We start from the raw sequence: 27,634 nt of genomic DNA, 5'->3' as shown, positions 1-27,634 counted from the left end.
ATATTCCACTGACGACCTCTGCCACAGTGGGGGTGGTGGGGTGTTTGGCATAAGTAACTGGTGTTTCAGATACAGTTGAAGTTGGGAGTTTACATACCTCTTAGCCAAGTGCATTTAAACTCGGTTTTTCACAATTCCTGACATTTAATCCTAGAAAACATTCCCTGTCCTGCGTCAGTTAGGATCACTATTTTAAGAATGTGAAATGTCAGAATACTAGTAGAGAATGATTTCAGCTTTTATTTCTTTCATCACATTTGCAGTGGGTCAGAAGTTTAAATACACTTTGTTAGTATTTGGTAGCATTGCCTTTAAATTGTTTAACTTGGGTCAAACGTTTTGAGTGGCCTTCCACAAGCTTCTCACAGTAAGTTGCTGGAATTTTGTTCCATTCCTCCAGACAGAACTGGTGTAACTGAGTCAGGTTTGTAGGCCTGCTTGCTCGCACACGCTTTTTCAGTTCTGCCCACAATTTTTTTTTAATATATCAGGTTGCGGTCAGGGCTTAGTGATGGCCACTCCAATACCTTGACTGTTGTCCTTAAGCAATTGTGCCACAACTTTGGAGGTATGCTTGGGGTCATTGTCCATTTGGAAGACCCATTTACGACCAAGCTTCCTGGCTGATTTCTTGAGGTGTTGCTTCAATTTATCCACATAAATTTCCTTCCTCATGATGCTATCTATTTTCTGAAGTGCACCAGTCCATCCTGCAGCAAAGCACCCTCACAACGTGATGCTGCCACCCCCCTGCTTCACGATTGGGATGGTGTTCTTCAGCTTGCAAGCCTCACTCTTTTTCATCCAAACATAACAATAGTCATTATGGCCAAACAGTTCAATTTTTGTTTCATCAGACCAGAGGACATTTCTCCAGAAAGTAAGATCTTTGTCCCCATGTGCACATGCAAACTGTAGTCTGGCTTTTTTATGGCGGTTTTGGAGCGGTGGCTTCTTCCTTGCTGAACAGCCTTTCAGGTTATGTGGATTATAGGACTGGTTTTACTGTGGATATAGATGCTTGTCTACCTGTTTCCTCCAGCATCTTCACAAGGTCCTTTGCTGTTGTTCTGGGATTGATTTGCACTTTTCGTGCCAAAGTACGTTCACCTCCAGGAGACAGAATGCGTCTCCTTCCTGAGCGGTGTGTCGGCTGTGTGGTTCCATGGTGTTTATACTTGCGTACTATTGTTTGTACAGATGAACGTGGTACCTTCAGGCGTTTGGAAATTGCTCCCAAGGATGAACCAGACTTGACATCATTGTCTGACCTCAATCCGATAGAAAATTTGTGGGCAGAACTGAAAAAGCGTGTGCGAGCAAGCAGGCCTACAAACCTGACTCAGTTACACCAGTTCTGTCTGGAGGAATGGAACAAAATTCCAGCAACTTACTGTGAGAAGCTTGTGGAAGGCCACCCAAAACGTTTGACCCAAGTTAAACAATTTAAAGGCAATGCTACCAAATACTAACAAAGTGTATGTAAACTTCTGACCCACTGCGAATGTGATGAAAGAAATAAAAGCTGAAATAAATCATTCTCTCTGCTATTATTCTGACATTTCACATTCTTGCAATAAAGTAGTGATCCTAACTGACCCCAAGACAGGGAATGTTTTCTAGGAGTAAATGTCAGGAATTGTGAAAAACTGAGTTTAAATGTATTTGGCTAAGGTGCATGTAAACTTCTGACTTCAACTGTATGTTCACTTATGTTGAATGTTAGCAGCTCTGTGTAGTGTTGTTCATGTCTTGTATGCAGGAATGAACTGCCTCGTTATCAGAATCGGGTTTAATATCACTGACATGTGTTGTGATATTTGTTAACTTTGTGGCAGCAGTACAATGCAATACAGGATAATAGACAGAAAAAAACTGAATTACTGCAAGTATATATATATAGATATAGATATATAATATAGTTAAATAAGTAGTGCAAAAAGTAGGAATAAAAAAGTAAGGTAGTGTTCAGGAGTTCAGTCTCCATTTAGAAATGGGATGGCAGAGGAGAAGAAGCTGTTTCTGAATTGTTGAGTGCGTGCCTTCAGGTTCCTGTACCTCTTCCTGATGGTAGCAATGAGAAGAGGGCATGTCCTGGGTAATGGTGGATGCCACCTTTTTGAGGCATCGCTCCTTGAAGATGTCCTGGATACTACAGAAGCTAGTGCTCCTGATGGAGTTGACTAAGTTTATAACTCTCTGCAGGTTGCTGCGATCCTGTGCGGTAGCCAACAACCCCCCACTCCCCAATACAGAATGTGCTGCAGCCAGTTAAAATGCTCTCCATGGTACGTCTGTAAAAATTTGTAGAGTGTTTTAGGTGACGTACTAAATCTCCTGAAACTCCTAATGAAATATAGCCGCTGCCCTGCCTTTGTAGCTCCATTGACATCGGCTATCAGTGCAGCTACAAATGGGACTGGAATTGTGGAATCGAAGGCAAATGTCTTCATCTTCAATGATGGAGAGAACTTCTTTGCTGCATGATGAGGGAATAAACTTTTTGGAAATGTACAACTTTAAAGTGGTGGCAGTGAGAGGGTTCTGTTATCCCAGTATTTATCGAATCAACCACAGACTAAAGAACGTAAAATAAGAGGATTTCTAAGAATATGCCTTCAGGGGAATTGCCCAGATAGCTACGTTCCCAAAGAAAATAGAGAGACTTTGTTGGGTCTGTTTTTAGGGATATGTTGTAGGACAAAGTGGACAAGTTTCAGTGGGAAGTTGATGGAGAATTGTTAGGTTTACATCACTAATGCAAAGAGTCCCAGGAGAAATCCCAGAATAAAATTTCTGGATGAGAGTAGAACTAACTTCACTGAAGTGAGGAAATATTTGGGCATGATTTTGTTGGACGGAACTTGCACAGTCATGGTTATAGAAGAGGATGTCCAGTACTGATTGGTACATTCCCACCAGGGAGAGGGGTACGAGAACCAACTGCAGAATTCCCTGAACGACCAAAGAGGTGCAGGGTCGACCGTGGATGTTGCGTCCCTGATGTGCAAGCATTATATAGAGTTGCTGTGGGCCAGCTCCCTCTCTCCACACAGCTGTTAAGTCCAAAGAAACTTGATGTTGGCTTGCAGACGTTGCCAAGCTCGGAAAACACTGGCAACGTCGAACACCTCAACCCGAGCTGCCACCATCCAAATAGCAGGGAAACGATTCAGTTTGGCACCAGCAGCATTGCTGGAGTTGCCAGTCGGGCATTCAACTCAACACGGGACTGCGTAGGGACTCCCAGCTCCGGATTTTCCCTCCGGGGGGTTTACTCCCGAAGCTTTGCTCACGAGGGGGTAGAGCCACTCTAGGTCTTCCTTCACCTAGATGAGCTGCCAACCACGGATGTGACGAGCCCCATCAGCCCGGAGCACCAGTAAGCCCTTCTGCCGGGCTCAGTAGCTAAGCCACCGTGAAGGCCAGGAGCTGGACTTGGTTGTCAGAGACTATTGGAGGTGCACGCCATTGGGAACATTTAATCCGTAGTGGGAGCTTGTCCCTATTGCCACATCCGGCTATGACAATCTTGAGGAGCCGATTAAAGAAGAAAGGCGTGGTACCAAATGACTGGATTAGGCGGAATGCTGAATATGTGCCTTGTGTACAAAGTTTTATGGTGCAACATTTTTGGGAGGGCAAGTAGCCAAGACAATGGAAGTGGAGAATGCGGGTGTAGACAGTAGCACCGCCAATCACCCTAATCATGGTTGATCATACATCAGCCATGGTGTGGGTGGGGGTAACGTGGCGGCCAGCGTGATGTGCTAATACACTGCCGGCGATCGCGAATCCGGGTTCAAATCCCGCCGCTGTCTGTGAGGAGTTGGCCCATTCTCCCTGTGACTGGGTAGGTTTCCTCTGTGTGCTTTTACTGTTGATGAGTTAGGGCTGTGCTATGTTTGCGCTGGAAGTGGGTGGCCCAGCATACTTTTTTTTTTCGATTTGATACAAACAATGCATTTCACTGTGTGCTTTGATTATATATTTAATCTTTATCCCTTTCAAAATATCTGAAAAGTTTAAGTAATTCGCATGATCAGCTAGGCTGTGTCCTGGGTAACTGCTGCCATATAAATATCCTGGTCAGAAAGGGGTGAAAGGACGTGCCAGGTATAGCCCAGAACGAGTTATCTTAACCTATGTTATAGTGCAGCTTTTTAAAAAAAATGTCTACCCGAGTCTTGGGGATCCACATTGCAGGAATCGAGCCGGAGAGGCTGCCGACTCGTTTTGGGGGACTTGGGGGGTGGGGTCCATGTCGCATTTGTTCCCGGACTCTCTCTTTGCTACCTTCGAGCAGTCTGGGGCGCTTCAGTAAACAATGCGGGCTGCAGCGGGCTAGCGGCGCGACGCTGAGCCGAACGAAACTGGACGTTGCCGGCCGGCCGGCCGGCCTCCTGATTTAGATATCCGTGTTGTTCGCTTGCTTTTTGCCGTTTGCACTATTTGTTCTACATTGTCCCGTGGCGGTTGTTTGTTTGGTGGCTGGAGCGGGAAAAATTTCAGAACTGTAAACTGTATCGAGTCAAGTCGCTTTTATTGTCATTTCGACCACAACCTCTTGTACAGTACACAGTAAAAACAAAACAACGCTTCTCCAGGTCCATGGTGCTACGTGAAACAACACAAAACTACATTAAACTTCAGACCATACGGGATTACAAAATACAGAAAACAGTGCAAGACAGAACAGTAATTAATCGACAAGACAATCGGCACAGTAAAAGGCAAATTACAATATACTAATATATTATGTAAATATAAATGTAAACAATGTACTTTGAATAAATAAGCACTGGGAGTTTGTTAAAGGAGCCAGCACGGGCTTGTTTAAAGGCACAGTGTTTGACTAATCCAATCACACACAAAAGGTTGCTGAAGTGAACATGGACGTTACGTGGTATGGATTATCAGAAAGTGTTTGATGAACCTGAGTTATAGGGAAAGATGAAATACGTTAGGACTTTCACTGGAGCACGGGATAATGATGGGGGGCGGGGTTGGTTTATAAATACATGGCTAAGAAATTGGCTCAATAGTTCTATTTAATATCAGAGAATTGTACGCAGCAATGAGGTGGTTGAAGTTATCCCCTCTGATTTAAGAGCCTGATAACTGAGGGGTATTAATAACCTTTCGAGAACCTAGCGTGGGTCCTGAGGCTCCTGTATCACCTTCCTGATGGTAGCAGTGAGAAGAGAGCGTCCCCTTGATGGTGGGGGTCCCTGATAATGGATGCTGTCTTCCTGTGACAAAGCTCCGTTTCAATGTGATCAGCGGTGAGGAGGGCTCTACCCATGATGGACGGGGCCATGCCCGTTACTTATTACTGACTTCCCTGTACAAGGGCATTGGTGTTTCCATACCAGGCTGTGGTGCAGCCAGTCAATATACTCTCCACCACACATCTACAGAAGTTTGTCATAGTTTTAGGTTTCATGTCAAATCTTCGCAAACTTCTCAGAAAGGGGAGGCACCATGTTTTCTTTGTAATTGCATTTACGTGCTGGACTCTGGACAGATCTTCTGAAACGTTAACACTGAGGAATTTAAATTTGCTGACCCTCTACACCTCTGATCTCCTGGTGAGGACTGGCTCATGGACCTCCGTTTTCCCCCTCCTGAACTCTAATCACCCCTTGGTCCTGCTGATGTTGAGTGAAGGGTCAATGTTACAGCACCACTCAGCCAGATTTTCACTCTCCCTCCTGAAGTAAAATTTATTTTTGGAAGTTGCCAGTACAACCCCGAGATCAATTTTCTTTTCAGGCATTTACAAAAAAAATAAAGAAATGCAATACAATTTATGAAAAATTATATATAAAGAGGGACGACCAATGTACAAAAGAAAAATTGTGCAAATAAAAAATATATTGCTGAGAATATGAGCTGCAACAATGCCTTGAGAGTAAGTCGGTGGGTTGAGATGAGTGAAGTTCTCCTCACTGCTTCAGGAGCCTGATGGTTGTAGGGTAATAACCGTTCCTGATCCTGGTGGTGTTGCGATCCTAGTCTTCTGTACCACCTGCTGATGGTAGTAACAAGAAGAGAGCGTGATGATTGGGGGGGAGGGTGGGGAGGGGAGTCCTTGATGATGGATTTGGTCTCTTATGGCAGGGTTCCATCTAAATGTGCTCAGTGGTAGGGATGACTTTGCCTAGGCTGTATCCACCACTTTCTGTGGACTTTTCTGTTCCTGGGCGTTGGTGTTTCTGTACCATGCTGTGATACAACCATCTCTAGACGTTCCAGGGGCTCCTCTGACTTTTTTCTGTCTTCTCCAATAAAATTAAGATAAGTCAGTCTGGCAGTCCGAGGTACCCACCCACTTTAGGTAGACTTCAATCATACCAGTGCCCAAGAAGAGTGTGATGACCTGTCTCAGTGACTGTCATCCAGTAGAAGTTGCATTCACTGTGATGAATTGCTTCGAGAGGTTGCTCATGAAGGAGTGACTTGGATCCAATCCAATTTGCCTCCTGTCACAGCTCAAGAGCAGATACCATTTAATTGGCTCTTATCCCATCCCTGGGATATCTGGTCAGTGAAGATGCATGCATTGGGATACACATCATTGACTACAGCACAGCACTGAACAGTATTATTCCCTGAAAATGAATTAGTAAGCTCCAAGACCTAGGCATCGATACGTCCTTGTGCATCTGGGTCCTTGGTTTGCTCACTTGCGGATCCCAGTCAGTACGGATTAGTAGCAACATCTCTTCAAAAATTACCATCAGCACAAGGCTTAGACCCCGGCTCTACCGGCTTTACGCTTACGACTGTGAGGCTAGGTACAGCTCCAATGCTGTATTTTAAGTTTGCTGGTGTCACCACTGTTGTTGCCCGACTCAAAGGCGGTGATGACGTGGCATATAGGAGGGGGATTGAAAATCTGGGCTGAGTGATGCCAAAACAACAATCCCTCCCCCAACATCAGCAAAACCTAAGAGCTGATCAGTGAGTGCAGGAGGAGGAAATTGCGGGCTCCCTAAGCCAGTGCTCATTGGGCGATCAGAGGTGGAGTGGGTGAGTAACTTCTAATTTCTGGGTGTTATCAAATAAGTGGGTCTTTCTGGAACCAGCATGTAAGTGCCGTTTCAAAGAAAGCACAGCCGCACCTCGACTTTTTAGAAGTTCGTGCAGATTTGACATCTAAATCTTCAATGAACTTCTATAGATGCACAGTAGAGAGTGGTTGCAACACCAATTCCCCCAAAATGGAAAAGCCTTCAAGAAGCGATGGATGCAGTCCAGTTCGTTGCAGGAAAAGCCCTCCCTACTATTGAGCACATCTACAAAGAGCACTGCCACGAGAAAGCATCCATAATCAGGGACCCTCGCCATCCGTGCTATGCTCTCTTCTCACTCCTACCGTTGGGAAGGAGGTATAGGAAAGAGCCTCAGGTCCCACACCGCCAGGTTCAGGAACAGCCTCCTCACTCTCCACAATGAACCCAGCCTATGCCTCACTTTCAAGGACTCTACAACTCATGGTCTCAGTATTCTTGTATTTGTTTGTTTGTTTATTACCTTTTTATGGATTTGCCCAGTTGTCAACCTTTGTGTTATCCCATTGTACTTTGTTCTACCGTGAATATCTGCAAGAAAGTAAAGGTCCGGGTAGCTTTTACTGACACATACATACTTTGATAATAAATTTACTGTGAACTTTGGAAAACATGGGATTTTTGTTCACTTCAGAGCTTTGCATTCCCCGATGAGGAAAAAGTGGATGTTGGGTCAATAAACCAAGATTCTTCATAGTCTCTTTTCCACATTCAATCCCCTGAAACTGGACTGCCCTTTTAAAGGTAGCTTACACCTTCGTGCCGCTGCAGACGGAAGGGAAATAAATTCAAACTGCATAAGCAAGCAGGAAAAACACTGTATAGTTCAATAGTTTCATTTAATATCAGAGGATGTATACAATATACCGCCTTAAATCCTTGTTCTTCACAGGCATCCTCAAAACAGAAGAGTACCCCAAAGCATGACAGTAAACATGTTAGAACCCCAATACCCTCTCTACTGCCCCTCCCATGCAACAGAGCAAGGACTCAACCCCTCCCCCAGTTATTTCAGCGAGAAAAAGCATCAGCACCCTCCACCTCCCCCAGGCAAAACCCCCAAGACCATGATCAGCAGTACAACAAAAAAACTAATGGTTCACCCGACAATTTGACGAACCACAGGCTCTCTTCCCCCCCCCCCCACCCCTAATAACGGGACTGAGGTGTCCCCTTTCACAGAGGGGAGGCCAACGACCAAAAAAAACCGCACACAGTTGTATTAGTCTAACGCGTTGGACTTCGCAACTCCCATAAAACATGACCTGCAGCGAATGTAATTCTCCTCGATACACCGTGGAGGGGTGGATAGGACACCAGAAAGGCTGGAATGCCGGGGTTAAACCACTGGGGATGGCGAGGAAGGACGGATTCGCATATTGGAGACAGATTCGTGACAGCTGCCAACTATGCAGGAAAACAAAAAAAATGGAGAGAATTATGCAGCTTCTGTGGGTGTGGCAGGGCTTTGTAGAGACTGATTCTGTGTTTGGACAGGGGACGTCCACAGCTGAGCGGTTAAACTTGTGCCTATGGTGGAGAGCGGCTCATAACTCACTCAAACGGAAACGGTAAGCAAGTTGTGAATAACGTTTGGGGTTGGAACAGAGGTACGGTTTCAACCCCTGCTGGAGGCTCTGTTTAGTAGGATCTTTCCGTGGCGGGCCTGCGGCTGATTGTGGAGACTCCTGAGTGAAGCGCGACGCGAACCAAGCCGTGACAACTGCGGGCGGCTGAAGGAAAGCGGGGACAGGCGAGGTGGGCAGGATGGACTGGGGGGGGGGGGGGGCTGTAAATACTGAACTGGATTGAGGATGATAGTGTCGAGATTTAAAAGTCCAGTTTTCAGTAAGGTTAGCAAGATCTGTAACTAGTCCAGAGGGAATTGATATATTACTCCACCAGCCTGACGCTCTATAGTTTACATCTTGTCAGGTTTTCTTCTTGATAAATATTTATTTCTGGCGGTTCCCCCCCCCCCCCCTATAATTCTTAATTCTCATTCTACAGTAAATGTTGGGGCTTCTGCTTGAATTCTACTGATGCTCTGGGGGGAAAAAGTCTTTCCTCCACGCAAGATTCTTGGCTGGCATCTCTGCCCTCTGCTGCTTACCCGGCGCTCGGTGACATCCCTCCTGGCCCCGTGTGGTGGGAATCTCTCTCCGTGCTGTGCGCGCACACTGCGCTCGTGTGTGGGGTCGACTTTCCCCCCCGGGGTGCCTGCTCGCACTGAATGAATCGGAAGAGCAGCGAGAGATGTAACTCAAGGATGGTGAGAGAGATCTGGTGAAAGAAGGCATTGTGCGTTTCAAGCCTCTGACTTCGATTGGGAAGCCTATAGTCATTGGAGGCAGTAAAGGAACAATGACCATCTTGTTTTGCGTGAAAATGAAAGCTTCCTGTGCTGAAGCTAGTTAGTTAGCCGTTGTTTGCGGGTGTACTGGGACCGCTCGATGACCCGTTAGATCAGAACGCGGGTTTACAGGTTAACCTCTGGAAGGTGGACGGTCTGACTGAGTGTAATTCCGCCAGCGTCAGGGGCTTGCATCCGCTCGGGTTGTGTGCGTTCTGGGGGTAGGAGGCCCGAGTGGGAGCTGTAAGCGATTCCACAGTTTCACAGGTGAGGGGCACTCCGCCTTTCACAGGGTTGAGCAGTAGGAAGGGACAGTTGTACAAAGGAAGGTTCAGAAAACAACAGACTGGTTAATCGGCGTTGCTAACATTGGCTAGATGTAACAGTCCATAGGAGAGGGAGAGCTGTCTCCGGCACGACCCACCTTGGTGACCGGGCAGCTGTTACTTGCTTAATAATGGCCCTTGGCTTATTATTGTCATCGGACAAGAATCACAATCGGGTTTAATATCCGTGGAATTTGTTAACTTTGCAGCAGCAGTGCAATAAAATGGGATGGACTGGGATGAAGCAGCGTCTGCTGTGACAGTGCTTGCCACACTGTGTACAGCAGAACCGTGAGGCAGCTTGGACACGGAGCTTTGCCTGCTGCATCAGAGTGGTCTTATACCTCCAGAGACCCTTTTTCACCTCCTGCCTCCAGGTACACCTGGCTGAGGCGAGTGACTGCCACGTGTTGGTGCTAATATACAGGGCCTTGAGTTCGCACTTGCAGGTGTTCTAGTAGTGCAGCTGGGGTCTTCCCCTTGGCCTCTTTCCAGAGTCCGTCTCCCCAGAGAGAATGTCCTTCGGTATGCGCCCATTTGCCATGTGCAAGATGTGGCCTGGCCTGCCTATACACCCCTGAGGATGGTGAACATGGAGGTGGTGCCTGCTCTCTCAAGCACTGTGTTGTTGGTAACCTTGTCTTCCCAGGTGAGGCCAGGTCTGTGTCTGAGGCAGCGCATATGGAAAGCGTTGAGTCTCTGCTCTTGTTTTGTGCGCAGGGTCCAAGTTTCGCTGGAGTAGAGCAAAGTGCTGAGCACACAGACTGCGTACACCTGGACTTTGGTGTTCATGGTGAGTCTGTTGTTGGCCCAGATGCTCTTGATCAACCTTGAGAAGGTTGTGGCTGCTTTTCCGAGGCGCTTGTTGAGTGACTGGTTATCCGAGGTCGTGGAGCCCAGGTGTGTGAACTTGTGGACGACCTCCAGCTCATAGTCGACAGTGTTAATCGATGGCTTGTTGTCAACAACTCGCCCCATCGCCTGTGTCTTCTTCAGGACGAACTCTCTGCAAACTTCTGCAAAGTGGGTCACGAGGTCTTGTAGCTGCTGCTGTGAGCGAGTTGTGACAGCTTCGTCATCGGCAAAGAGGAAGTCTCTGAGGAGCGCAGCTGCACTTTGGTCCTCGCTCTGAGTCTTGATGGTCTGAGGAGGTTTCCTTCTGATCTTGAACGGAGACAAAGGCCCTCAGTGGCCTTCCCAAAGATGGACTTGATCAGTACCACAGAGAAGGTGCTGAACAGCATCGTAGCAAAGGCACACCCTGTTTTACCCAGCTGAGGATGTTAAAGGACTCTGATGTGGAGCGGTTGATCATGAAACGACCTGATGATACTGAATAGGATTGGAGGGCAACCGAAGAGAGATGCCGCGACAGTTGTTACAGTCGGTCCTGCCGCCCTTGTTCGTGTAGACAGTGGCGATGTTTGCATCCCTCATGTACTAGGGTATGCTGCCTTCTTTCCAACACTGGCAGAGGAATTGATGCAGCTTTGGGATGAGGGTGCCCTTGGCACATTTGGGAAGGGATGCCATCTTTTCCTGGTGCTTTCCCAGTAAAAAGTGCTTCCAGTGCCTCGCCGAGTTCCCTCGGTGTGGAGTCTACATCAAGTTCGATCATGGTGGGCAGAGGTTCAATGGTGTTCGGAGCTTTTTCTGTAACAACAGTCTCTCTGGCATACAGCTCCAAGTAATGTTCTACCCAGCGCTCCATCTGTTGTGTTCTGTCCTTGACCTCTCCTGTTAATGACTTCTGTGTGGCAGTCTCCCCACTAATGGACCAATGGCTTGCTTGATTCTGTCATACGTTCTTCTGATGTTGCTAGTGTCAGCAGCCAGTAAGCATTGGCACAGTGCCTGGCAGCCTGTTGAACTTTGTTCCAGGTTTGTCGGGGCACTTGCAGGTTTGTCTCACTGAGAGAGGACTTGTACGCTACCAGTGCTTTTCTCTTCTCCTCAGTCAGATGCAACAGCACTTCAGAGTTGGCCTCGAACCAGACTTGACTGTCTTTCTTTTTTCCGGTGGCTATCGCAGTGTTGTAGATGGTGTCCCGCAGGTTTTCCCATCTCGTGCTGACATTGGTGTCGGGAGAGACAGGCAGAGCTTCCTCCAGGCCTTGCACAAACTCGGCGATCTTTACAGGGTCACGAGTATTGCTGGTGTCAATGCGTAGCCTCCCCTCCCTTCCGGAATGAAGAAGTCTTGGCTGAAGTTATACCTTGCTGCACTCAAGGGAATGGTCGGTGTCGTAATCTGCTCTCTGGCAACTGCAGGTCACCGTCACAGTCTAAAGACTGCTGCGTCTTGTGAGTATGAGATCAGGTTAGTGCCAGTGTTTCAACTTTGGATGTCTCTCTGTGCTGAAGCTTGGTGTTGAAGAAGGTGTTAGTGATACAGAAGTCATGTTGGAGTTCAAGGAGGCACTAGCCATTTTCATTCATCTTTCCAGTTCCAAACTGTCCCAAACATACATACATATAAATAAAATATGTGTGAGGTAGTGTTCATGGGTTCAATGTCCATTCAGAAACCTGATGGCGGAAGCTGTCCCTGAATCATTGAGTGTGAGCCTTCAGGCTTCTGTTCCTCCTTCCTGATGGTAACAATGAGAAGAGGGCATGTCCTGGGTGGTGGGACCTTTTTGAGGCACAGCTCCTTGAAGATGTCATGGCTACTACAGAGGCTAGTGCCCATGATGGAGCTGACTAATTTTACAACTCTGCAGCTTGCTTCGATCCTGTGCAGTAGCGCACCCCCCCCCCCCCCCCCCATAGCAGCCGGTGATGCAGCCAGTTAGAATGCTCTCCACAGTTGGTTGGCATCTATCTGTCTCGAAGGACAATGGGTGATGATGAGTATCACGAGCCTGGGTGGATCCTGAGACGCCCAGTTGCCAAGATCCCCCTCTCGGTCTCACCAGTGTAGTCCAAAGGAAAGAAACAAATGAAGCGATTTGTTTGGCTTGGCTGAAGGAGCCGCTGGAAGGATGTTCAATGACGTCCAGCTGCCTTAGGGACTCCACTCCAGATTTGCTGTCTGTGTTTGCTCCCATAGCCTTCGCCTCTCCTGAGGCTGCCCACCAGGCAGTGGGGCTATTTACCCATAGCGGGGGATCTGGATCACGAGCACCAGGGCGTATCCACACACTGGTGGGCCTGCGTGCTATGTGTGCAGAGGCTAGACCTCCTCCCCGCCCTCTGTAGTTCGGCCTGAGTCCAAAAGGAGTCCAGTTTCAGTGTGTCACCAGCGAGGAGGCAGAACGTGAGGCTTGCTGTTGGAGATGCTATGTACTGGCAGGGAGAGACTTGCACGCATTTAACTCTCCTTTTCGCAAGACTGCTAGCCAGCAGGGGAAGCTGAAAGTGAGAGTGACAAGCAGTACCCACTGCACTACCACTCTAGACGACCACAACAACCATTTTCTCCAAAGTATATCTATAGAAATTTGAGAGTTCTTTAGGTGACGTACCTAATCTCCTCAAACTGCTAATGAAATATAGCTGCTGTCTTTCCTCCTTTATAGCTGTATTGATATAGTTAGTCCTGACGAAGGGTCTCAGCCCGAAACGTCAACAGTGCTTCTTCCTATAGACGCTGCCTGGCCTGCTGTGTTCCACCAGCATTTTGTGTGTGTTGTTTGAATTTCCAGCATCTGCAGATTTCCTTGTGATTGCTATTGAATTGAATTACTTACATCCTTCATACATATGAGGGGTAAAAATATTTGTTATATCTTTGTCTAAATGTGCAATTTAAAGTAATTTATAATAAATAGTATGTACAACAGGACAGTCGGTATAACGTAGAAATACAGTTGAGTCAGCATGAATTAATCAGTCTGATGGCCTGGTGGAAGAAGCTGTCCCGGAGCCTGTTGGTCCTGGCTTTTATGCTGTGGTACCGTTTCCTGGATGGTAGCAGCTGGAACAGTTAGTGGTTGGGGTGACTTGGGTCCCCAGTGATCCTTCAGGCCTTTTTTACACACCTGTCTTTGTAAATGTCCTGAATAGTGGGAAGTTCACATCTACAGATGAGCTGGGCTGTCTGCACCTCTCTCTGCAGAGTCCTGCGATTGAGGGAAGTATAGTTCCCATACCAGGCAGTGATGCAGCCAGTCAGGATGCTCTCAATCGTGCCCCTGTAGAAAGTTCTTAGGATTTTGAGGCCCATACCAAACTTCTTTAACTGTCTGAGGTGAAAGAGACGCTGTTGTGCCTTTTTCACCACACAGCTGGTATGTACAGACCATGTGAGATCTTCAGTGATGTTTATGCCGAGGAACTTAAAACTGTTGTGATTAGGCTAGGGCCTCAGAGATATTGACACTCAGGAACTTGAAATTGCTCACTCTCTCTATTTCTGATCCCTCTTGAGGACTTGTGTGTATTCCCTCACTTTGTCCTTTCTGAAGACTGTGAGAAGGTTGTATTTGAACCCATTCCATATGCAAGTAGATCAAGGTAATGCGAAGGGGACAAATAATGTGTTAGAGTTGCAAAGTACAGTGCAGGTGGACATGTAAAGAGCTGTGACAAGGTGGAGAGACCAAGAGTTTGCCTTTATCGTGTAAAAGATCCGTTCAAGAGTCTGATAGCAGCAGGATAGAAGCCTTGAGCCTGGAGGTGCAAGTTCTCTAACTTTTGTACCTTCTGCCAGATGGAAGGCGAGGGAAGTCAAGTCACTTTTATTGTCATTTCAACCATAACTGCTGGTACAGTACACAGTAAAAATGAAACAATGTTTTTTCAGGACCATGGTGTTACATGACACAGTACAAAAACTAGACTGAACTACATTTAAAAAAACACGGGGGAAAAAAACTACACTAGACTACAGACCTACCCAGGACTGCATAAAGTGCACAAAACAGTGCAGGCATTACAATAAATAATAAACAGGATAATAGGGCAGTAAGGTGTCAGTCCAGGCTCTGGGTATTGAGGGGTCTGGTAGCTTGGGGGAAGAAACTGTTACATCGTCTGGTCGTGGGAGCCCGAATGCTACGGTGCCTCTTCCCAGACGGCAGGAGGGAGAAGAGTTTGAAAGAGCGGCGAGGTGAGAGGGGGGCCTTGTGTGCACTGGCTGCTTTCCCAAAGCAGATGGAGGTGTAAGCAGAGTCACCGGAGGGGAGGCTGGACTTTGTGATAGATTAGGCTACCATACAAATCTGGATGGGATGCCTTTGGAAGGACTTGCCATTGTAATTTCAAAATGTAGTTCCGATTTGTAAATTGGGGTCATTAATGTCGGGTTTCCTCCAATAAGTAAAAGTTTAAGTGACGTATTTATCACAAGCATGGCTGGTCCTGAATAACCTCTTGCATGTGCAAGTATCACCTTTAGGCAAACAGGGACGGGTTGCCAATAATGTATCCATTCTGATGCAAGTTATTAATGAATGGTACTGGTGTGCCCTCAGAAATGCTACCCGTGCCACGTGCTGGTGAGGCTAGAATTAGGAAGATTATGCAGTTGAGCTCATGGCTAAGGAGTTGGTGTAGGAGGAAGGGCTTCAGAGTTTTGGATCATTGGGCTTTCTTCCAGAGGAGCTGGGACCTGTACAGAAGAGACTGTTTGCACCTGAGCTGGAGGTGGACTAATGTTCTACTGGGAAGTTTTGTTAATGCTCCACGATGGGGTTTAAACTAGAGTTGCAGGAGGACAGGAACCAAAGTGCCAGAACGGTTAGTGGAGAGGTTGTGGAGGCAGATGTTGTAATGACCTCAGACAAAGTCAGGAATCAAAAGGTTGAGCATGGTGTGACTAGTGTCCTGAGCTACATATATGTCAATGCAAGAAGTATCGTAAAGAAGGCAGATGAGTTCTGTTGGGCTTGAAATTCTGCCCTGTGTTCGTTTAGGAAGAGAGACAACCAACACCGGAATATTACAAAACTTGGGTTTATTGCAGAATCCGTAACTGGCACAGCGAATCCACGGAGTCGCTGGAGAAGGCGCGTTCCGACTTCCCCTTACAATCTGCTCTTATTTATATCCCTTTTCCCCCCAGCACAACCCCCCGCTACATATTAGGTAATATCGGGCACTTGTGTCCATCTTATTGGCCCGACGCCATACACTCACGAGTTACCTGTTTCTTTTGTTTACTGAATCGCGTGACACTGGTAGTTTCGGTGTAGCGGAATCCCCAGTTTCGCTCCCCCCTCCCTCGCATTCCGGCCTCCTAATATTACGTGAGCCACTCCTGACCTGTAATGGCAGTCTCGAATTAACCCTAACATTAACCCTAACACTCCCTCCCTTGGCCTCCCAGAGGCCACATCCCTTACAATCTTTTCCGCGGCTGCCAGGATCAGGCAGGGAGGTGAGCGTCCCCCGGCACTCTTTGGCGTGTCCTCCCTATTTGCTTATCCTGATTTGTCCGACCTAGGGTCACAAAATATGGGTAGGGGTTCCCTAAACATCCGCAATTTTTACAAGTAGCATGCAACATTTCAGAAAACTTATTCAAGAACAAATTCACAATCCCCCCCTTGCCATGGTCCATTTCAGTCCGTGTCCTCCCATAGCGCGTCCGCTTTCCGGGAGGGCCGTGTCCTCCCCTTCCACCGGGAACAAGGGTGCCTGGTACGCCGGTGGAGGTCCATCCTTTCCGGTCAAGGCTCGATCTATAGTCCCGCAACAACAACCACACATAATAAAGATAGCAATTGAAATAGACAGACTTGGAGCCGACTGTCCCAGAAACGCTCCCCACTTACCAAAGGTCTTATTCAGCCAATCTACCACTGGGTTGTTTACCCCAGATTGCTCTTTCAGCTCGTTGGCCAACGCCCGGAGTTCTATCAGGCTCTTAGTCAGCTTTCCGTCTGGTCCGCCCTGTTCCCCACCAAACATCATCCCAGGAGGCACACCACTGCCCTCCCGCCGTTCGTTTATTGGGAAAGATGGGTGGATACCCTAGTCCGAGTGCCGCAAAGGGACACATGTAGACTTCGTATCCTTTCCATCCGGCCTCTGAACCTCCCCAGCAGTCAATCACATCACAAAGGTCAAATTGAAAAACTTTATCCCTCTTTGGGTCGGCGTCTAATATCACTCTGGCCCCACAGGGGTCCGGCGCTCCCTGAACGAGACGTCCCAGGAGAGCGGTGATACTTATCCACCCCAACATCCAGCCACTCATCCTTGCCCGTTTCCTTCCCCGTGCCCTCTTCGTCAATCGTTTCAATTAGATTAATTTGGCTTCCTTTTGCGGATCTGGAGCAGCGAGAAAATGATGCCAGTTATTGTCCCCCTCCCTTCTTACCTTTTAATGCCCTGTTGGAGACCTCGGTGACAGGGTATAGACCATGCCACCGTTTTTCGTTCCAGGTGAGCTTCCCCGGGCCTCGGAGGAACATTTCCACTCCTACCTTGATGGTGTCCGACCCCTGCGGCTGCTCACTGTTAGATTATTGAACTCGCACAGTTATCAATTTTACCATATTTCTAAAAACTCTCATATACTCTGTTACTCAACACACAAATGTCTGAGTTTTGGTAACTCGAAATTGAAGTGCTCCATGGCTCCCTAGTACACAGAGAGGATCAAATGTGGGACGGTCGCCTTTCAAAACCTGACCTTCGCGTGGGAGATTTCTCCTCTTAAGGTAGGCGCCGTCAGTATCCCTGTGTACTACGGTGTACCGCGACACTTTTCTCCTCACTCCTGAGACTTTTATGCCCATCGTGGGCGGCGGGTACCCTCACTCAGAAGACTTTTCCACGGGCGGAGGATCTTCCTAAAAACAGATAAGAGTTAGTACTTACCAGTCACAATTCTGCACCGGGAATGATCTCTCCCAGGGTAATTTGGGGTTGGTGAGGATCCGTCAGCAGACAAGATCTAACTCAGTGATTTAACTATCTAGTGGAAGTCTTCGATATAACAGGCACTTCCTGACCTTAGTCGAGCTTGCGGCCGCAAGTTGTCTGCTGTCGGACCCGCCAGCCTGTGTTGTCTCTCCCTCCCCACGTCGGGGTCACCAAATGTTGAAATTCTGCCCTGTGTTCGTTTAGGAAGAGAGACAACCAACACCGGAATATTACAAAACTTGGGTTTATTGCAGAATCCGTAACTGGCACAGCGAATCCACGGAGTCGCTGGAGAAGGCGCGTTCCGACTTCCCCTTACAATCTGCTCTTATTTATATCCCTTTTCCCCCCAGCACAACCCCCCGCTACATATTAGGTAACATCGGGCACTTGTGTCCATCTTATTGGCCCGACGCCATACACTCATGAGTTACCTGTTTCTTTTGTTTACTGAATCGCGTGACACTGGTAGTTTCGGTGTAGCGGAATCCCCAGTTTTGCTCCCCCCTCCCTCGCATTCTGGCCTCCTAATATTACGTGAGCCATTCCTGACCTGTAATGGCAGTCTCGAATTAACCCTAACATTAACCCTAACAGTTCAGGGCATGGATCAACACCTGGTATTTTGATATTATAGCCATTAGTGAGACTTGGTTGCGGGGGTGGGGGGCAACACTGGTGTGACTAGTCAGGGAAAATGTCATGGCAGTGCTCAGTCAGGGCAGACTAGAGAACTCGTCTAGTGAGGTTTTATGGTTGAAACCGTGTAATTAGAAAGATATGGCCACGTTAATGGAATTTACAGGAACAATTTTGTAGAGAGATCACAGACAATTGCAAGAAACCTAAGTTATTAGGGGGAATGAGATAGGGCAGATGATAAAAGTTTGGAGAGCAGAACACTTCGCATCTCGTGACCACAGTGTTATTAGATTCAAAGTAAGTATGCAAGAAGTTAGGTCTGGCCTGTGGGTTGAGGTTCTGAATTGGAGAAAGGCCAATTTTGACAGGTATCAGAAAGGATCTGGCAAGTGTGGATTGGGTCAGGCTGTTTTCTGGCAAAAGGTGTATTCGGTAAGTGGCAAGCCTTCAATGGTGAAATTTTGAGAGTTCAAAGCCTGTATGTACCTGTCAGAATAAAAGGTAAAGATAGCAGGTGTAGGGAACCTTGATTTTCAAGATAGATTAAGGCCCAGGTTAAGGAAAAAAGGGAGGTTTGTAGGAAGGTAGGAACAAATGAGGTGCTTATGGAGTTTAAGACATGCAAGAGAAAATTTAAGAAATCAGAATTTAAGTCTGCATGAGATTGCCCAAGCAGACACGGTGAAGGAGAAACCTAAGAAATCCTACAGATGTGTTAAGAGAAAAAGGGTTGTAAGAGACAAAAATGGTCCTCTGGAAAATCAGAATAATAATCCCATGTGTGGAGCCAGAAGAAATATGGGCGATCTGAAATGTTTGCACCTCTGGAGACGGACACGGGGTCTTCAGAAATGAGGCAAATCTGCATCAACTTCATGGCCGCTATACAGATAACAGAGGAGGTGTTGTTTGCTGTCCTGAGGCAAATTTGGGTGGATAAATCTCCAGGGCCTGACAAGATATTCACTCGGACCCTGCTGGAGGCAAGTGCACAAATTGCCAGGGCCCCAGCAGAGATAGTTAAATCATCCTTAGCAACAGGTGAGGTACCAGAGTATAGCCAATGTTGGTCAAATGTTTAAGAAAGGCTCTAAAAATAAACCAAGAAATTATAGGCTGGCGAGCCTGACATCAATAGTGAGAGAGTTATTGGAAGCTATACTAAGGAGCTAGATGTATAAGTGATTGGATAGACATGGACTGATTAAGGATAGTCAGCATGGCTTTGTGCGTGGCACATCATGCCTAGCCAACCTTAGAGTTTTTCAAGGAAGTTGCCTGGAAAGTGGACGAAGGTAAGGCGTTGGATGTTGACTACGTGGACTTCAGCAAGGCTTTTGACATGGTCCCGCATGGGAGTTTGGTCAAGAAGGTTCAGTCGCTCGGCATTCAGGATGAGGTAGTAAATCAAATTAGATGTTGGTTTTATGGGAGAAGCCAGAGAGTGGTAGTAGATGGTTGTTGCCTCTCTGACTGGAGGCCTGTGACTAGTGGGATGCTGCAGGGATCGGTGCTGGGTCCTTTGTGGTTTATTGTCTACATCAGCGATCTGGATGCTTAACTGGATCAGCAAATTTGTGGATGACGCCAAGATGGGGGGGGGGGGGGGGGTGCAGTGGACAGCGAGGAAGACTATCAAAGCTTGCAGTGGGATCTGAACCAACTGGAAAAATGGGCTGAAAAATGCAAGATGAAATTTAATACCGACAACTATGAGGTTCTGCACTTCGGCAGGACCAAGCAGGGTAGGTCTTGGGCAGTGAACGGTGTGGTAGAACAAAGGGATCTGGGAATACAGGTCCATAATTCTTTCAAAGTACTGCCACAGGTAGATAGGGTTGTATAGAAAGCTTTTGGCACATTGGCCTTCATAGAGCAAAGTGCAGGAGATGCGATGTTATGTTGAAGTTGTATAAGCTGTTGGTGAGGCCTAATTTGGAGTATTGTGTGCAGTTTTAGTCACCAACCTACAGGAAAAGATGTAAGTAAGGTTGAAAGAGTACAGAGAAAATTTACAAGGATGTTGCTGGGTCTGGAGGACCTGAGTTATAAGGAAAGATTGAAGAGGTTAGGACTTTATTCCTTGGGATGTAGAAGGTTGAGAGGAGAATTGTTAGAGGTATACAGAGTTAAGGTCATGGATAAGGTAACTGCAAGTAGGCTTTTTCCACTAAGGCTGGGTGGGACTGCAACTAGAGGTCATGGGTTAAGGGTGAAAGGTGAAATGTTTATGGGGAACATGAGGAAAACTTCTTCAGTCAGAGGGTGGTGAGAGTGTGGAACGAGCTGCCAGCGTAAGTGGTGCATGCGAGCTCAATTTCAATGTTTGAGAAGTGTGGATGGTAGGGGTATGGAGGGCTACGGTCCCAGTGCAGGTCAATGGGAGTAGGCAGTTTAAAATGGTTTGGCACAGACTAGATGGACTGAAAGGCCTGTTTCTGTGCTGTACTTTTCTATGATTCTGTGACTATTTGAATTCATTTCTATAGTACTGAGCAACAAGGAACTGATGATGTCTGCAGCAACGTTTAATTTCCTCATTGGCATCATTCTGATGACTTGGCGACTAAGCTCTCAACACTAGGACCCTTGCCAAAGTTCAATCAGGAACAGATAATTGTGTTGAAATGTTGCATTTAGAGGGTCATGGGTTGACAACCTAGAAGTCAGCCTGTGGGGCTTGCAGCAGCAACTTGCGTCTTGGTATAATTATAGTAATTAGCCTTTATAATGAGAGAAATTGAACACAGTGTCTTACTGCATCTATATACTGTTTTAGTCAACTGCACTGGAGTATTATAGTTTTGGTTTCCTTATCTAATAATTACATGCTATAGAAAAAAGCACATGATAAATATACTTTATTGTTGAATCTTGTTATGGAAGTTCAGCAGGCCTAGTTACAGGCTACTCATACAAAGTGCTGGAAGAACTCAGTAGGTCAGGTAGCATCTGTGGAAATGAATTAAACAGTTGCCATTTCGGGCTGACGCCCTTCTTCAGGACTGGAAAAGAAGGGGGAAGATGCCAGAGCAAACTGCAACTGCCCCTGAGGTTGCCCATTTCCTAGTCTCCTGCAGTTTCATAGGAGCAGGAGCCATTTAACTTTGTCTGATCAGCCCTGGCTTGCGGAATGTTTCCAAATCACTTTTGTGTCATTGCTATCATGCCTTATCCATCTGCTTAATCTTCCAGCATTTTGACCATCTCGTACTGAAATCCTTATCACAGCTTGCTAACTTTCACCCTCTCTTCTGGGTGTTACTGCTTTCCTTTCCTATAAACACGAGTTTGTTTGGTGTATTGTAGTTTATTAAATTTGCATGTTGGGTATCAGAGCAGTAGATAAACAGACTAGTAACCCAATGGCCTGGATTAATAATCTATAAATGCACGTTCAAATTCCACAGTTGATGTATATTGAATCTGGACACTTTTTAAAAAAAAACAAAAGTTGTGTTGGTAACTCCAAGTTACTGATTTCTGTAAGAACCTGCCTATAGACTATAAGACATGGGAGCAGAATTAGGCCATTCAGCCCATCAAGTCTGCTCTGCATTCCATCAGGGCTGATTTATTTCCCTCTCAATCACATTCTCCTGCCTTCACCCCATAATCTCTGACGCCCTGACTAATCAAGAATTAGGAAGGTCATTAAAAGGGTGTGGGGAAAAGGCAGAGGAATATCGACCAACCTCCACTTTAAATACACCCAATGACTTGGCCTATACACCCGTGGCAACGAATTCCACAGATTCACAACCCTTTGGCTAAAGAAATTCCTCCTTATCACTGATGACCTTCTATCCTGAGGGTGGGCCCTCTGGTTCTAGACTCTCTCACTATTGGAAACATCCTCTCCATGTCTTCTCTAGGCCTTGCAATCTATTTGTGCCTTGATGCATCTGTTCATGAGAGCAATGATATATATTATCACTGCACGGTCCTCGTGGAGACAAAAGTCCTCTCTCCAGCCCAGTGACACTTACCACACTAAATGGGACAGAGTCAAAGCAGTTCTGGTGGTTCAAAGTAGAATCAAGTTAAACACAAACAGCCCAGTCCATACAAACTGTGTTAGGTACAGGCATTTCTTTAATAGAGGCTTTCAGCAGCTCTGAGAAGAGTCTTTGTTTTCCTAGTGTCCACCTGGGGAGGAAATCCAGTGGCCTTGTAATCCAAAATGACCAAAATGTAGTCAGTGGTTACCTGTGCTCTGAAATGACTGTACAGGTATTGGACCATTACTGGTAGCCAGCCACTTTAATTCAAGTTCCCATTCCCACGCAAATGTGTCTATCCACTGCCAGGTCAAAGATGACGTAAATTTGAGGAGCAGCACGTCATATTCCACTTGGAATTCTTAAACTTCCAGGTAGCTTTCTGTCCCTTGTGCTTTCTAATATCGAGCCAATTACCGTAGATTCCGGATTTTAAGCCGCTACTTTTTTCCCACATTTTGAACAGCTTTGAACTTTGCGGCCTTTAATCCGGAGCGGCTAATACATGATTTTTTTCATGCCGCCTCGTAAACATTTTGCCTCATAACAGTAGACCAATAAAATTGATGAGTAGTTCACAGAGGTCCAATGAAATTGTACGATAAATCAAGCGCACTTTCACAATTAAATTATTGTAAATCAGTCATTTGTACTCACCCTCATCAACATGGAAAACACTCGAAGCATTGTGCTGCCTTATGGCAGTTATTTAGTTTATAATATTTTCGCTTAGTAATTCATTTTCTAGTTAAAGTTAGAAGAGTTTTAACTATATTTGTTTTCTGTACTACATCGCGGGATGCTATGACGTCACACCCGGTTTCGCGGTGTCTTGTGGGAAAACGCCGGTTTGCGATAAACGGAAAGGAGGGGGGAGCGCATTATGCGAGCGGCTTTGGATCTGAGCGAACGCTGCTTTTAAGTTAAAGGCGATCAATAACTTTTCCTGGTAGGCTGCAGTATATATATTTTTTACCAGTCGTTAGGAGATATTGGAATGTTGTTCAGTAAAGAAGTATACGCAACGTATATTTAAAAGTAGCCGCGTTACGGGCACGGTTCGAAAAAAAGCATTTGCAATATGTATTTGTTTTTGTTACCATATGGATTTAATTAAAAGTTAAAAAATCCTCACGTGTAATATCTTTCTGTGTAAATATCTCATATTACAACGTGGGACACCTGCGGCCGAAAATCCGGTGCGGCCTTTACAATTAAAAAATTGATTTTATTTCTAAAATTAGAGCCAGCGGCTTTTAATCAGGTGCGCTCTGTAGTCCGGAATCTACGGTATGTATCCACTTGGCTGGCTCTCCCTGGCTCCCCTGTGATCGAACCCTCTACACCGGATCTTATCAAAGGCCATAGGTCCACATGGGCCAGGGGTTCCCAACCTTCATATATTTATTGAGGTACAGTGCAGAATAGGCCCTTCCAGTCCCTCAAACCACACCGCCCAGCAATCTCCCGATTTAATGCTAGCGTCATCACAGGACAATTTAAAATGACCAATTAATCTACCCACTAGCATGCCTTTAAACTGTGGGAGGAAACCCACGCGGTCAACGGGAAAAAGTACAAACTCCTTACAGGCAGCGGCATGAATTGAACCCAGGTCGCCTGTATTGTAAAGCGTTGTGCTAACCACTACTCTACCGTGCCGTCCCTACCAATAACTGACGGATCCGTGGACCCCAGTTTGGGAACCCCTGATAGATGATGCCCCCTGCACTGCCCACATCAATCCTCTTCAATAAACTCTAACAAACTTGAGAAACAGGCTTGTCCATGCACAAAGTCGTGCTGGTTGTCCCCAGTCGGTCCTTGTCGATCAATAGTGTTGATAGATCCTGTCTCTCAGAATTCCCTCTGGTAATTTGCCCCACCGTTGGTATCAGGCTCGCCAGCCTGTAATTCCCTGGTTTGGCTACGCTGACTTTGTTAAGTAACGGTACGGTAGCCAACCTCCAGTCTTCCGGATCTTCACTGGAGCTAATGATGCAAATATCTTTTATTTATTTTTTTTATGCAGTGTGGGATTGGCCCTTCAAGCTGCGCTGCCCAGCAATCCTCCAATTTAACCCTAGCCTAATCACAGGACAGTTTACAATGACCAATTAACCTACCAACACCGGTATGTCTTTGGACTGTGGGAGGAAACCAGAGCACCCGGAGAAAACTCATGGGGAGAACGTACAATCTGTGTAAAGGCCTCTGCAATTTCTTTCCTAGAAAGGCCGGAAGGTGCTCTCGGTCAGGCCCTGTGCATTCGTCCATGTTCTTTAAGACTGCCACTACCTCATCCATGGTTATTTTTACATGGTCCAAAACATCACAGCTCGTTTGCCTCACTTCGTTAGCTTCCATGGTCTCAGACTGAGAGACAGTCATTAGAAAGCTCACCCGTCTCCCGTGGCTCTGCAGGCAGATAACAATGTAAGGGTACCAATTTTTCCCTAACTATCCTCTTACTAAGTTTAAAAAAAAGGTAAATGTTATTATTAAAGTAGATATATGTCAGTATGTACAACCCTGTGAGTCATTTTCTTTTGGCTATACCCAGCAAATCGATAGAATAGTAACTATAACAGGATCAATGAGAGATCACCCAGAGTGCAGAAGGCAAATGCAAATAGAACTAATGAGAACATGAGATAATGGGATTAAGAAGTCCTTAAAGTGAGATCATTGTTTGTAGGAAAATAAATGAATGGGCAAGTGAATGGAGTTACCTCCTTTAGTTCAAGAGCCTGATGGTTGAGGGGTAGTAATTGTTCCTGAACCTGGTGGTGCGAGTCCTGAGGCTCTTGTACCTTCTACCTGATGGCAGCAGCGAGAAAAAGGCCTGGACTGGGTGGTGGGGACCTCTGATGATGGATGCTGCTTTCCTACAACAGCGCTTCATGTAGATGTGCTCAATGGTTGGGAAGGCTTTAAGGATGTACAGGGTCGAATCCACTACCTTTTGGTGAATCTTCCGTTCAAAGGCATAGGTATTCCCATACCAGCCAGCTAATACACGCTCCACTACGCACCCATGGAACTTGCTCTTAATATACCTGTAGAATCTCTTGGTAGGTTCCTCAGCCTTACCTGCCAAATCCGTCTCAGGCCCTCGTTTCTGTCCTCTTGGTTTACCTGCTAACTTTACTAATACTCAAGTGACCTTCTTTCCCTGTCCTTTGTTCTGTGGTTCCCTGCATTTCTGCCTGGCCAGCAGCATCCTCCCGGACGCCTGGTGAGGGACGTGACATCGTTCTGACTAATACGGCTCATATTTCCAAAATCTGCGGTGTTTTTGCTTTCTGAAGCTATCTGTAAAGCAATGGGCTTATTTCGACCCCCCCCCCCCCAATGTTAACTGGGACTCCCTCCGATTGAAGGACCTGGGGGAGATGGGTGGGGAGGCAGGGGAGTGGGGAGATGCTGTTAGAATTTTTAAATTCCTTGCAACCAGTACAAAAGTGGTTCTCTTGGAGAAGAGCAGTGCTGAACTTGATCTTAGCCAGGCGAACGGCTGGAGTGACAGTCAATGAGAGAGCATTTTGGAGATTTTGACTACAACTCAAATTGTTTGTGGTAAATATGGAAATTATGGATGAGAACTGTCCAGAAAAATTAAGGTCTGAAATTAAGCTAAGGCCGGTTTTCAATGTAGTATGCAGAATCAGACAAGTGTAACAAGATGAGACAAATCTTGTAAGTTAGGGTGTGAAAGGTTACGGGAAGAAGGCAGGAGAACGGGATGGAGACGAAAATGGATCAGTCATGATCAAATGGTGAAGTAGACTCGATGGGCCGAATGGCCTGGTTCTGCTCCACTATCTCATAGGCAGCTAGTTGCTGGTAAGTCTCCATCTAACAAGTGGGACTCATTCAAAAGTGTACCTACAAGAGTTGAGGACCAATGTCTTCCCACAAGAGTGATAGGTAAGGACAGAAAAGTAAAGGAATTCTGTTTGTCAAGAGTGATCGAAGGTTCTATGTGTGGGTCAAGAAATAAAGATTGAGGGACCCTTCAGGAGCAGTGTGTAAAGGGTACAGAGCAAGAAATTGGGATTGCAATCAAGCATTTCATATTTCATGCATGAGGGTAACTATGGAAAGTGTAGGGCCTGTTAGAAATCAAGCATGGGTCAGCAGATGTAGGTGAGGTATTAAATGATTGCTTCTTATCTGTGTTTACTGAAGGAATGGACTTTGTAGTTGGGGAATTCCATAAAGGGGCAGGGAGGTTCAAGAATGTTGCGGTCTTGGTGGGTTTAAAGGTGGATAAATTCTCAGGACGTAATGAGTTGTATCTCAGTCTCTGATGGGAGAGAGTCCAAGAAGGAGATAACTGTGGTTCTTGACAGCCTTTAATCTGTTGGCCACAGTTGAGGGACTAAATGACTGGACACCAAATGTGCTACCATTTATTCAAGCAGGATAGTGGAACCACTACCCCGACCCCCAACCCATCTAATGCCAATGTTAGGGAAGTTTTAAGAAAAAGGAAAAAGGCACAGGATTAATGTACTCTGGGAAAGCCAAGGATTATTTGTTGAGGGAATGACCTGCCTGGTCAATTTGATTCACGAGGGCAGTCTGATTGATGTAGTCTACATGAGCTTTGGTGAAACTTTTAACAATTGGGAGATTGATCCAAGAAGTTAGAGTCCGTCGGATCCAAGTCAAGTTTGATGCAAAACTGGCTTGCTAAGAGAAGCAGGGGGTGATGGTGGAGTCTTTTCAGTTGATCAGTGTCAAAAAAGCTAAATCAAATCCACTGTGATTCAATGTTTCAAAACAATAAAACATGAAAACTTCCAAGGGGATGAATACTTTTTATAGGCACTGTACATGTATATAACACACATATCCATATAATCTACCGTAGATTCCGGACTACAGAGCGCACCTGATTAAAAGCCGCTGGCTCTAATTTTAGAAATAAAATCAATTTTTTACTTGTACAGGCCGCACCGGATTTTCGGCCGCAGGTGTCCCACGTTGTAATATGAGATATTTACACAGAAAGATATTACACGTGAGGATTTTTTAACTTTTAATTAAATCCATATGGTAACATAAACAAATACATATTGCAAATGCTTTTTTTCGAACCGTGCCTGTAACGCGGCTACTTTTAAATATACGTTGCGTATACTTCTTTACTGAACAACATTCCAATATCTCCAAACGACTGGTAAAAAATATATATACTGCAGCCTACCAGGAAAAGTTATTGATCGCCTTTAACTTAAAAGCAGCGTTTTCGCTCCGCCGCTCGCCCCCCTCCTTCCCGTTTATCGCAAACCGGTATCCCACAAGACGCGGCGAAACCGGGTGTGACGTCATAGCATCCCGCGATGTAGTACAGAAAACAAATATAGTTAAAACAGTTCTAACTTTAACTAACAAATGAATTACTAAGCGAAA

At 46.1% G+C, this 27,634-nt stretch overlaps 1 protein-coding gene across 9 annotated transcripts in view; it reads left to right on the top strand.

The window, feature by feature from the left end:
* Positions 1 to 27,634, top strand: part of LOC140719359 (beta-1,4-mannosyl-glycoprotein 4-beta-N-acetylglucosaminyltransferase-like) — a 105,815-nt gene that overhangs the window by 38,485 nt on the left and 39,696 nt on the right. The window contains exon 2 of one of the 9 annotated variants that reach the window (XR_012096899.1): positions 1,201 to 1,562. The exons of 4 other annotated variants lie outside the window; for them this stretch is intronic. Coding sequence is in view for 1 of the 5 variants with exons in the window: in XM_073033946.1 (XP_072890047.1) it covers positions 11,945 to 12,075 (131 nt within the window). In the remaining 4 variants the exon portion in view is untranslated. Of the gene's footprint in view, positions 1 to 1,200; positions 1,563 to 3,567; positions 3,854 to 8,536; positions 8,648 to 11,645; positions 12,076 to 27,634 lie in introns of those variants that run through there. 4 more of the 9 variants (XM_073033949.1, XM_073033945.1, XM_073033946.1 and 1 more) reach the window with 4 other exon arrangements.

This window comes from Hemitrygon akajei, chromosome 31 (assembly GCF_048418815.1).
Source record: "Hemitrygon akajei chromosome 31, sHemAka1.3, whole genome shotgun sequence".
NCBI lineage: Eukaryota > Metazoa > Chordata > Chondrichthyes > Myliobatiformes > Dasyatidae > Hemitrygon > Hemitrygon akajei.
The sequence above is the reverse complement of the archived record's forward strand: the minus strand, read 5'-3'. Positions and strand labels throughout refer to the sequence as shown.